This window comes from Narcine bancroftii, chromosome 3 (assembly GCF_036971445.1).
Source record: "Narcine bancroftii isolate sNarBan1 chromosome 3, sNarBan1.hap1, whole genome shotgun sequence".
In the NCBI taxonomy this organism is placed as follows: domain Eukaryota; kingdom Metazoa; phylum Chordata; class Chondrichthyes; order Torpediniformes; family Narcinidae; genus Narcine; species Narcine bancroftii.
In genome coordinates, this window is record NC_091471.1 from 222,405,315 (window position 1) to 222,418,274 (window position 12,960).

The 12,960-nt window shown below is 42.4% G+C and overlaps 1 protein-coding gene across 9 annotated transcripts in view; it reads left to right on the plus strand.

Moving 5' to 3' along the window:
* The window catches only part of LOC138758165 (ankyrin-2-like), a 355,676-nt gene that overhangs the window by 313,423 nt on the left and 29,293 nt on the right, over positions 1–12,960 (plus strand). For all 9 annotated transcript variants that reach the window (XM_069926699.1, XM_069926701.1, XM_069926700.1 and 6 more), the window contains 2 exons: positions 10,271–10,354; positions 11,732–11,896. In XM_069926699.1, coding sequence (XP_069782800.1) covers positions 10,271–10,354; positions 11,732–11,896 — 249 coding nt within the window. The remainder of the gene's footprint in view (positions 1–10,270; positions 10,355–11,731; positions 11,897–12,960) is intronic.

Here is a 12,960-nt window from a genome sequence, read left to right on the forward strand (position 1 = left end):
GGAATTGAATTCAAGAGCAGGGAGGTCATGCTGCAAATGTACAAGGTACTGGTGAGGCTGCACCTGGAGCACTGTGTGCAGTTCTGGTCTCCATACTTGAGGACTGCCTAGGAGGTAGTCCAGAGGAGCTTCCCCATGTTGATTCCAGAGATGGGGGGGCGAGGGTCGACTTACGAGGAGAGACTCAATCGCCTGGGATTATACTCACTTGAATTCAGAAGAATGAGAGGAGATCTTATAGAAACACATAAAATTATGAAAGGGATAGAGGCAGGAAAATTGTTTTCACTGGTGAGACCAGAACTCGGGGATACAGCCTCAAGATTTAGGGGAGTAGATTTAAGACTTTTTTTTCCCAGAGAGTAGTGAATCTGTGGAATTCTCTGCCCGGGGAAGCAGTTGAGGCTACTTCATTAAACAGATTTCAGGTTCAGATAGATAGATTTTCACATAAACAAGGAATTAAGGGATATGGGGAAAAGGCAGGTGGGTGGAGTTGAGTCAATGATCAGATCAGCCGTTATTTTATTGAATGGCGGAACAGGCTCGACGGGCTGGATGGCCAAATCCTGCTCCTATTTCTTATGTTAAAGGATGATCTGTTAGGAGGCGATTTAATTAGAAGAATGCAAACAGAATGCTGGAACTATGAGATGCACAACATTATAAAAGCTGAAAATGGAAAAGAGAATGTTGGAAACACACAGGAAGTCAGGCAGCATTTGACAGTGAAAAGAAAGAGAGTTGGCATTATAGGTTCCTGTCGATTACTCTTAACTGGCCAAACAGAAAGCTTGCAAAGTTTGGTTTTCAGAGTTTGTCATTCAATTTAAAGTGCTGAGAATTCATTAGAACAGTGTCAGATTTCAGCATGCAAAGGAGGATGAAGGGCTACTAAAATATCCAGGTCACCATTGCAAGATGAAGCACTTGCTCTGGAAACCGATATCCAAATGTGGATTTTGGTCCTTATTCTGGAAACCGATATCCAAATGTGGATTTTGGTCCTTATTCTGGAAACCGATATCCAAATGTGGATTTTGGTCCTTATTCTGGAAACCGATATCCAATTGTGGATTTTGGTCCTTATTCTGGAAACCGATATCCAAATGTGGATTTTGGTCCTTATTCTGGAAACCGATATCCAAATGTGGATTTTGGTCCTTATTCTGGAAACCGATATCCAAATGTGGATTTTGGTCCTTAGTGCGAAGGATGGCGTGGTTTGTGCACTGAATAAAGTACTCTAAGTTGGAATGAATTTAAATTGCAGTTTCACCTGGACAATGATTGGGTCCCTAGAATACAGAAGAGGACAGCTACTCTTTTGCATGGTGAGGTGCAGTCAGGTAGGATAGGGGATATTGATGTGAATGGATGAATAAACCCAGCCACCAGACCCACCAGTCCATTTGGAATGTTGATGGAAAAGAGAAGATGCATGTGGTTGTAGTATTGTGATTGAAGGCGATCAAAGGCTGGAGGGATGCAAAGTGAATCCAATCACAACAGTCTCGTGAGTAAAGAGGGTATGAGAGCAGAATTTTGGGAAATGTTCTCCCTCCACTTTGAACAAGACCATCTTTTTCAACATATCATTGATCAATGTTCTAGAACATATAAATATCTAAAGCACAAAACAGGCCTTTCGGCCCACAGTGTTGTGCTGACCTAATAACCGAGAATTTCCTTACTGCGTTACCCTCCTTTTGTCCCTCAGTTCCATGTACTTATCTAATATTTTCTGGCACCACCTGCCAGCAGCACATTCCATGCACCCACCAATCTCTGCGTCAAAAGCTCACTTCTTGCACACACTCTGTACTTACTTCAATGCACCTTAAAACCCTGTCCCCTTTTGTGAGCCATTTGAGCCCTGGGGAAAAAAAAGCCTCAGGCCATCCACGTGATGAACGCCATCTCATCGTTTCTATCAATTCACCCCACATCCTCCGTTGCTCCAAGGAGAAATGACCAAACTATCCTCACAAGGAATGCTCTCCAATCCAGACAACGTCCTTGTAATGTAAATCTCCTCTGCAACCTCTCTCTAGCATTCACTTCTGTCCCGTAGTGAGGTGACCAGAAATGAACACAAATATGCCAAGTGGAGTCTAACTAAGGTGTGTAGTTGCAACTTCAGCTCACAGTTCTTGAACTCTATCCCACAGTTAATTAAGGCCAATGTACTTTATACCTTCTGAACAACACTACCAACCTGTACTGCAGCATGGACACAGACTCTAAGATCACTTCAGCACAGACTCTACCCATTAATATTGTATCCTGCCTTCAACTTTGACCTACGAAAATGAATCACTTCACATTTTTCTGGGTTAAACTCCATCTGCCACTTCTCAACCCAGCTCTGCATCCTACCTGTAACCCCTTACAACTCTCCGACTATCCACAACACCACCAACCATCGAGTCATCCACAAACTCACTAGCCCGCCCTTCCCCTTCCTCATCCCGGTCATTTATAAAACTCACAGAGGAGGGATCCCCAGAACAGATCTCTGCAGAACACCACTGGTCACTGACCTCCATGGAGAATGCAAACCATCTACAACCATCCTCTGCCTTCTCTGGGCAAGGCAATTCTATATCCACAAAGCAAAACCTTCTTGAATTCTATGCCCGGATACTTTCTGAATGAACTTTCTGCATGGGGAACCTTGTCAAATGCCTCACTGAAATCCATATTCTACACACTACATTCACTGGTCTACATTCAATGTTTTTGTAACATTCTCAAAGAATTCAAATCATGCTCTTGGGACACAGCCTTTCCCTGACGAACCCGTGCTCACTAGGCCTAATCAGATTTTGGCTCTCTAAAAGCTTGTAAATCCTGTGTCACAGAAGCTTGCCCACCACTGAAGTAAGATTCACTGGTCGATAATTATCTCTACTCCCTGTGTGAGCAACATTGCCAGAGGCTCAGTGATCTCCTCCCTCACTTCCCACAGTTGGCTTGGGTAAATCTGGTCTGGTCCTGGTCACTTGTCTAACCGCGTTTTTCACCCTCTTTCTTAAAGCAAAACATTTCAGTCCACTTGAAGTCAGTGAAAACTGAAGCAAAGTATTCGTTAAGGAACTCTGCTACCTCTTCTAACTCCATGCGCACATTTCCACTCTCATCCCCGAGGGGCCCTATCCACACTTGACTCACCCTCTTATTTTTCACATACTTGTAGAATGCCTTGGGGTATTCCATAATCCTACTTGGAAGGCTTTCTCAAACCCCCTTCTAACATTTCAAAGTCATTTCTTAAGCTCGTTCCGAGCAATCTTGTCATTCTCTGGAGCTCGATCTGTTCCTATCTTCTTAAACCTCTTAAGAAAGCTCTTGACTAGATTTTCTCCATCTCTGCTACACCATGGTTCTTTCACCTTACCACCCTTTCCCTCCCTCGAACATTTGCCACATTTCAGCTGTACATTCCCCACTTCCCTTCCCCCTCCCCCCACCTGAGTGCATCTGCTCCAAATATACAGCTTTCTGCTGAATATTTTCCACCAACCCCATATTTACCCAAATTGTCTATTCCTGTGCTTCTCCAGAGCTCAGGAGAAGGAGATGTGATAATTTTCTCTGAAATGTTTGCCACTGAGAGATCTAACACCTGACACGACTTGTTTCCCACCACCAGGTCAAGTACAGCCTCTCGTCTGGTTGTGTCAGGAAACCTATCCGAACACACCTAAATCACTCTAACATGGTACCAATCAATATTAGGAAAATGACAAACACCCATCACAACAACCTTATGATTTTTTAAACTTTCTGGAATGTTCCTCTCTCCCTGCTCCTCTGTATCTCTGTTACTTTGGGGGGAGGGGGGGAGTCTGTAATAAACACAGAAAATGGGTTATTGTCCCCTTCCTATTTCTTTACTTCCACCCATACTGACTCAGTGGACAGTACCTCCACTACTTCCCCTTTCTCTGCACTGTGATCAGAGTGTCACTTCCCCACCTCTTTTACCTCCTTTCTTGTCCATCAAAAACCCAGCTCATTCAGCAGCCATTCCTGCCCTGAGACAGTGAAGTCTCTGTAATGGCCACAATATTGACCCACGCTCTGAGAGTTCATCTACTCTATTCCTAATACTCTCTGCATTAAAGTACATACATTTCAAGCCACCAATTTATTGCAGTTATGTTCCATCCACTTCTTTCCTCACAGACTCATGACAAATAGCATCAACCTTTTCACCAACTCTTCCATCATCTGACTTAACACACTGATTTCCATCCTCCTCCCTAGCTAGTTTTAAACCTCTTCAACACCTCGATAAAACCTACCCCAAGGATATTGGTTCAGGTGCAAGCCATCCATTTTGGACAGATCATACTTACCCCAGAGCAGATTCCAGTGATCCATAATCTGAACTCTTGTCCCCTGCATCATCTCCAACTACTTCATCTGCTATCACTTCCTATTCTTGTCCTCACTGGTGCATGGCACAGGCAGCAATCAACACCTTTGAGAACCTGCTCATTGGCTTCCTTCTTAATTCCTTATATTCATCCTTCAGGACCTCATTATTTTTCCAGTGTCACTGGTACCAACATGTACCTCAACATCTGGCTGCTCACCACCCCCTTTCCCTACCCCTCAAAAATTCAATCAGAAATGTCCTGGGAGGTAACATAACATCCGTGAGTCCCAATCCCTTCCCAAGAATCCCCTGTCATTTCCCCTAAACAATGAATCCCCTAACACTTTTGCTCTCCTCCTCTCTTCCCTTCCCTTCTGAGCCACAGAGCCAATATCTGTGCCAGAGGCCTGGCTCCTGCAGCTTTACCCCAATAGTATCCAAAATAGTGATGAGGGGAATGGCCACAGAGGTACTTTCTCTCTCCTGACAGTCACCTGATTCCTGACTCCCAGGTGTGAATGCCTCCTTATATCTCTTATCTATTACCCTCTCTGCATCTTGAATGATCTGTTCATCCAGTTCCTGTTCCCTAACTCAGCCTGTGTCGGGCCACAGGCAGATGCACTTCTCGCCAATGTAGTCATCAAGGACACTTGTGTGTCCCAGATTTCCCACATCCTGTAAGAGGGGCAGACTACTAACCCAGCTGCCATTTCCACTGCTCAGACTACAATCAGTAAAGACCTCGCCCAAACTCACTTTGCCTTCTTCCTAGAGTGCAGTGGTTCTCAACCTTTTCCTTTTCATTCATATCCCACTTTGAGTAATCCCTATGCCATCAGTGCTCTGTGATTAGTAAGGGATTGCTTAAGGTGGGATGTGAGTGGGAAGGAAAAGTTGAGAATCACTGATCTAGACCCAATTGGTACTGAAATATTTTGCTTGAGAAAAATTGTCATTGAACCTTTTCCTTTGGAGTTCTGAAACTGTGCAGATAACGAATAAATTAGGTACGATTAAAACAGTGGTTTTCAAACTTTTTCTTTCCACCCACATACCACCTTAAGCAATCCCTTACTAATTACAGAGCACCTATGGCAGAGGGATTGCTTAGTGGTATGTGGGTAGAAAGAAAAATGGTTGAGAACCACACTGCTACAGGACTATTGTCACTAACCGGCACAGTCTCTTTCTGCTTCCCAAAGCCTTTAACTCCCACTCTTACACTGACCATTCCATTAAAGCTCCCCCTCCCCCATTTCTTTTCAGTGGCTATTGTTAATTAGTCATAGCCAACAAACACCTACCTGTGCTGTTGTTTTCAATGGTCCTGTTCTTACTCCACTCTTATTCTCCCCAGTGCTGTGGAGAAGATGATCAACAATTCCCATATTTACCTTGCATTAAGAGTTTTTGTCCTCAGAATTGACATGCATTTGCCAAATGTAACCCAAAAAAAAATTCACCTCAATATACATTGCATATGCTATCACCCTAAAAATATAAATTTCAGAATATATGCTCAAGAAAGCACTGAAAGGAACATGCATCATTAGTATTCTGTTTTGTTTTGTCCATTGTTATCATTCTTGGCCCATTGTGAAATATTTTATTTGTTTTTGTGGCTTCAACCATCTTAAATTGCAATGAACAATGTGCTAGAGGAATTCAGCAGGTCACACAGAGTCCAGGTAAATAAAAGGTTACAAACATTTGGGCCTGAGGCCATCATCAAGGCAAACAGGAAAGAGGTGGGAGGATAGAAGAGAAAAAGGCTGAGGTGATAGGGGAGGGTAGCTCTCTAATAGGAGAGGGAAAGAATGGGGGTGGGGAGCTGGAAGAAAGGAGACAGGTGTGAAGGAAATGGAGGAATTGAGAGAAAGGAATGGAATCTCTACAGGAGACAGAGTGTGAAGAGGTGTAGTCGAGATAACTGTGTAGCTTCCTCTTCGTCTTGGTCAAATATTCCACCTCTTCTGGAGGGTAGGAGGAAATTGGAGCACTGGACAAAACGCAAACAGGTGACATGAAGAACATACAAACTCCCGACAGACAGTGCCAGATTTGAACCCGGGTTGCTGGCACTGTAATAGCGTTGCACTGATCATGACACTGAGTTCGCCGCTCGAACTGTGTCAGCAATCCTCCTTGGACACTATTGACAAATTCTCCCCCATCCAAAACCCTTTCCATTAAGGAGGTGAAAATTAATATTCAAAAAGTTGAAGTTACCCATGACAACACCCTGTTATCTTTACACCTGTTTAAAATCTGCTGAGTGTCTGTTCTTCAGTGGCTCTGTTGTTATTGAGGGGCAAATGCAATGCAGGTACTCCCCACTTACGATCGTATTTCGGACTGAAGGATCGGTCGTATCTCTGAATGGGTGTATGTCAGAATTGCGTAGTTACCTTGTTAGTTGTAGTCCCTGGATCCACAAGTTGGGTGCGGCTATCTTGTCTCCTGTCTGCATGCCCGCGTCTCCAGTTGGTGCGTGCTCGGAGAATTCACGTATTGGAGTTCGGTTGGCATATGCACAAGAGTTAAGGTCTGAATTCAATATCGACAGGGCGCTTAACACTCATGCATGTGCCAACCGAACTCCAATACATGACTGTGACTTGCGCATGTGGACAGGAATCAAGCAGCCAGCCTTTGGACCCTGGGATGCCGACTAACCAGGTAAGTACACGTATTTTGGCTCTAACACACCCTGTATCCCTGTTATAGTTTGTCAAATGCAACATAAACCATGTAAATTTTTGATTTTTTCTTTGTATCATTTTAACAAATTTTCGGTTGTATGTGCAGATGGACGTAAGTTGCATAGGTCACAAGTCGGGGAGTACCTGTACTCCCAATAGAGTGATCGCTCCCTTTCTGCGATACTGGCCCTGATTTGCTATGTGACTCCCCCCCCCCCCCCCCTTCCCCACAGCCCATTACTTCCTTCCTTATTTCCTTATTCCTTTAGAAACACCTGAAGCCCAGAACCTGTCTGCCAATCCTGCCCTTTCATCAGCCAGGTCGCTGTAATGGTCACCACATCCTAATTCCATGCCTTAAATTCATCCCCCTTTTCCTTTAATAGGAAAATTTCTTTCCTCACAGCCTCCCTGTTCATTTCATCTACCTTTCCCCCAACTGCTCAATCATCTGACCTAAAACACTGATTCCCACCACCCTCCTCCACAATAACTGGAGCAACCCTAGCCCCAAAGTCATTGGTCCCTCCAGTGATCTGATGCAGCCTGTCCCTTTTGTACAAGCCATATGTTCCCCAGAGGAGATCCCAAAGAACTACGAGTCAAAATGCCTGCCCCCAGCACCACCCCTTCTGCCCTACCTCCCTATTCTTAGCCTTGCTGGCATGTGGCATAAGCAACAATGCCGAGATTACTAACCCTGTGGTCCTACTTTTTAGCTGCCTTCCTAACTCCAGAAATTCACTTCTCAGAACCTCTTTCTTTTTATTGTCTATGATTCAGTGTTCGTCCAGCTCTAGTTCCCTATGGATCCATTGGGGATCCCTCTCCTCTGGCTGCTTTTACTCGTGGCTTCATATTAAAGACATTCTTATTCAAAGAACTTTTTTTTAAGCTTCCTTCCTCCCAGCACCTGTACTAATTTGCCAGTTCCTCTCCCTCCTCATGCCAAAGCCTCTCAAGTCAACGTCTCCAAGCACCACTCCTCCAATGGCTGTGGTATAGTTGCTGCCCCACTGGAGTTCTCCTGCACTGAGGACCCAGTAACTTTCAGCTTGTTCTTATTAGCAAGCCCACACTTGTTTCCCAGCAAGCAGTGCATTGATGACAGCAAGAAATTCAAATCAATGAAGATCTGTCTCATTTTTGTATGCAGGCCTTTCTAGCACTACATCCAATCCCACAGCCAGCACTCAAGCACACTGTCTGCTCTACCTTACACCACAGCGAGAACATTCAATTTTCACACTCCTTACTTTGGAATTTTCTTATTTATCCCCAATGTTCTGTACGGCCACTCCAAACACTCCTCTGAAAATTTTCTCTCACCTTTGACCAGCTCGGCAAGCTCAGTTCTAGCTTGAAGCCTTTCTGACAAACTACAGTGCATCTCCTACATTAACATTGAACATTAATTAATTCAGGACATTATTAATTCAGGACATGTTTGCCATATTCAAGGTTTATTTATTCAATTAATGCTTTTTACAAATTTTTTTAACATTTAAACTTAGAGCCCAGGAGCCCAAACCGCCCAATTACTCCAATTAAACCCAATTAACCTACAACCCCCAGCACGCTTTGAATGGTGGGAGGAAACTGTAGCCCCCAGGCAAAATCCACACAGACACGAGGAAAACATACCAACTTCTCACAGTGCAGGATTTGAAATCCGGTCCCGATCACTAGCGCTGTAACAGCATTGTGCTAAGCTCTACGCCAACCATGCTGCTCTAAATTCTAAGTCAACTGCAAGAAAGTATGAAATTAGACATCTCCATTGGGAAGCACAAATTGCCAACCAATCAACCCTCCGGTTTTCAAAAGGGAAGTTGGTGAGTCATACTGGGGTGAAAAAAACATTTTTTTTTAAATGCAAGACTCCACTTATTATTCCAGAAATCCATTTTAATAATGAAGAGAATTTTGATATCTGTTTTAATGATTATTGGCAGTCCTTAAAATCACACAATGCAAATCCAACATACCGTGATAGATCTCAGAAACGGCTTTAAAATCACACAATGCAAATCCAACATACCGTGATAGATCTCAGAAACGGCTTTAAAATCACACAATGCAAATCCAACATACCGTGATAGATCTCAGAAACGACTTTAAAATCACACAATGCAAATCCAACATACCGTGATGGATCTCAGAAACGGCTTTAAAATCACACAATGCAAATCCAACATACCGTGATAGATCTCAGAAACGGCTTTAAAATCACACAATGCAAATCCAACATACCGTGATAGATCTCAGAAACGGCTTTAAAATCACACAATGCAAATCCAACATACCGTGATAGATCTCAGAAACGGCTTTAAAATCAAGAAGTAGATATTCTGTACAACCAGGTCCAGGTCCCTAAAATATAAGAGTTATATTTATCTCAAAAATATCTGGCTTTTTCTCCTGCAGACACCAGAAACTAGAAAAAAAGTGATTTAAAAACAAAACAGGACTTTGACATTCCATGTAAAAGTATTGAATGATTAATATTTACATTTTCAGAGAAAGGGGCGCCTGATTATTTATGAGCCTTTTATAGAATTATGCATAACCAACTCAACAACCTGAAGGCTGTTTAATTTCCTCAGCTTCTCTCAGACCATGAAGTGGATTGGTTAGAACAGGTTGATATCATGGGACAAGATAATAAAACTGACTGGATTCTCAATTGAAAGTGCTGTTTCTCGAGCATCACCTGCTCAATCTGCTGGAAAAATTTAGGAATTTTAAGGACCCTGTATAGGGAATTCAAATTAAGTTACTGTTATATTTTTGTGCCAGTTTTGACATCATGTGTCCGTTTACAGGCCATTGAGACTCTCAAAATAAATCTGCATGCACTTCGTGGTTTATTGTGGTTCATTAATGTGATTTTTTTTTTAAATCTGTGAAAAACCTGTAATCTCTTGTCCTATAAAAACTGCTCTAGTTTCTGACTCAATGACATCAAAGAACATTTGTTAATACAAGAAAAATAAAGCATTCTGGAATGCTACCCAATTATGTCAAATCATAGAAGAATCTCCTTTCAGCGATTTGCAGGCAGATCAATTCACAATCAACAAATGCACTTGTAGATATTTGGGTGATTGGTGTTTTGTATCAATTGCACAACTTAAATGTCACTATGTGGAATTTATAGAACTTGGTTCACTTCTAGGCTGATGATATGTCGGAGGTCCCACCAGAGTCAGTTACAGAGGAACAATATACGGATGAACATGGAAATACGATTGTGAAAAAGGTAATTCAGTGCGTGATTTTTGTGTGGTACTCCAATAGTTTTCACTTGGCCACAGACTCCGACTTCGGCCTATGGATTCCCTTCTTTGTTTCAACCTAAAGATTAACAGTTCACAATCAGAAGTTCAAGTTTATTTGTCATCTGATTGTACCAGTACAGTGAGACAAAATAGCATTCTCCTGTTCACACTGCAAAAACAGTGCACATGCTCATGCAGACGTAACAGATACCAATAACCTATAGTCTTACACTTAACTATATGCATATATTAAAACAAACATTAATTAAAAAATGCCATGGCAGTTGTTTTAGAAATTATGTAATAACAGAAAAAAAAGCTGGAAACTGTCCTCCTTAGTTCCCCTGTTATTCAAAACTACACCTTTCTGGTTCTTTAAGACATTTAATGAGGCAGCCTCCACTTCTTTAGTTAATAAAAATTCCACAGATTCACTATTCTCTGGAAAAAGCAGCTCTTCCTCATCTCTCTTCAGTGCCAGACTACTCAAACAAAATGACGTCCTAATTTTCAGAAACATCTTGGTGAACCTTCTTCGCACTGCCTCCCTATTCAGGGCATCCTTTCTAAAGGAGACCAGAACGGCTCAATAGTTCTCTGGTTGCAACCTCACCAGTACCCTGTACAATTGTACAGGAAACTCCCTGCTATTAAATTCAATCCTTCTCTCTATGTCGGCACTCCAGTTCCTTTCTTCATTTACTGCTGCATCTACAGATAATAATCTGCATATCTACAGTTCAAGCACTCAGTATGCCTCAATTTGTAATTGTTAAATTGTAGTCCGATTTACTATTTTTCCTTCCAAAGTGATGGTCTCTCCTTTACCAATGTTGTACTCCACCTGCCAGACCTTTGTCCACTCATTTATCCTATCTATCTAACTCACTTTGCAGGTTCTCTATGTCCTCTTCACGATTTGCTTTTCACTCACGGTAGTGTCTTTGGTTTCTACCCTGAAAATCATTTCTATATATTGTGCACAGTTGTGGGCTCAGTACCAATTCCAGTGGTACACCACTAGCCAGAGAGATACGTGTTTATCCCATCTCTCTGCCAATCCTCTATCCATGCTACCCCCAACTCCGTCTTATGGAGCCCCTAATCAAAAGCCTTCTGGAAATCTATTACAACATCCACCTGTTCCCCTATATCCTCTGTATTCAATATATCCTCGAAGAACTCAAGTCAATTAGTTAAACATGGTCTACCTTTCCTGAATTGATGCCATGTCTGCCTGGTGGAACGATTTCAAAGTCTATCCAGATGAAAACTGAATGTGATAAACCTTGAGGAAGTGGTTAATTTTTTGCATGGGGATTGTTTATTAAACATTTATTTTCTCATTTTTCCTTAAGGTTACCAGGAAGATCATTAGACGTGTAGTTTCACCAGATGGCACTGTAAAGGAAGCAGTAGTCATGCAAGGAGCAGAGCAAGATGCAATTAGAATTGACGACGGTGACCGATATTCAAAAGTTTTAAAACGGACTGTAGTAAAAAGTGACAGTGAGCAGTCAGAGGTCAGTTTAAGCTCCTTTTTGCGCTGTTTTGACTTTCGTATTGTGATTAGAATGGCAGCTCAGACTCGATGGGCCAGTGGGCCCACTTCTGCTCCTATATCAACTCTATAGTTGATATACTTCCGCTCCTATATCTTTTGAAATGAACTAATATTTTCTTTTAACAAATGTTTTCAGGCGTGTGGCACATGTGAATCTTTTGACCAATCTCAGAGCTGTGGTTAGCATTTGGCTTGTCCACCCCAGGGGAAAACCGTTTATCTAAACAAAATCTATAGACCAGCTATCTATGGGCAATTTTGAGTTTCTCAGGGTGCTGACCTTGACTGTGCAAGTCACCTAAATTGACTGTGGTTAAAAAAAAATCAATCTGCCATTGTTTTCAGTCTTCACTGCTTAGCATCTTTTATCGGAAACATGAAACAAGGTTTCAAGACAAGGTTCATTTCTTTCCTTTACTTTGGTGCAGTTTTTCAACCTATTCCCTCAGAGGAGACCTTCAGTGGTTCAGTGGAATATGCTGGCTTATTATAAGCTGGAACTGAAAAACTGATTTCTAAATTTTGGATTGCTGGTTTTCTTGTATGTAGCATTATGGACTCAGAGTGCCTATACCAACCGTACCTCAATTCAATTTGCATGCTTTATAAGATGAACCTTCTGTGCCTTTGCAACTTAATGGTGTCATGGTTAGCACAGCGCTGTTACAGTGCCAACAAAGGTAGTTTGCACATTTCTTCCGCCCCCCACCCCATGTGGGTTTTCTCCAGGGACTCCAGTTTCCTCCCATGTTCCAAAGATATACGGGTTTAATAGATTAATTAGTCAAATGGACCTGTTACAGTCGGCGCTATATCTCTAAATAAACTAAAGTGTATGTCTCAACTGCATCTGATTTCACCACTTCCGTTGGCAGTGCCTTTCAGATATCGTAGATGGTTGTACAGATGTAGGAACCATCTCTTGGGCCCAGACCGTGGTGTCAGTAGGGTTGATGTGACCCAGTGTGGTAACGCATGGTGTCATCCTACCCCACCAATTGTCCTCCTCCCGTACCAAACCTT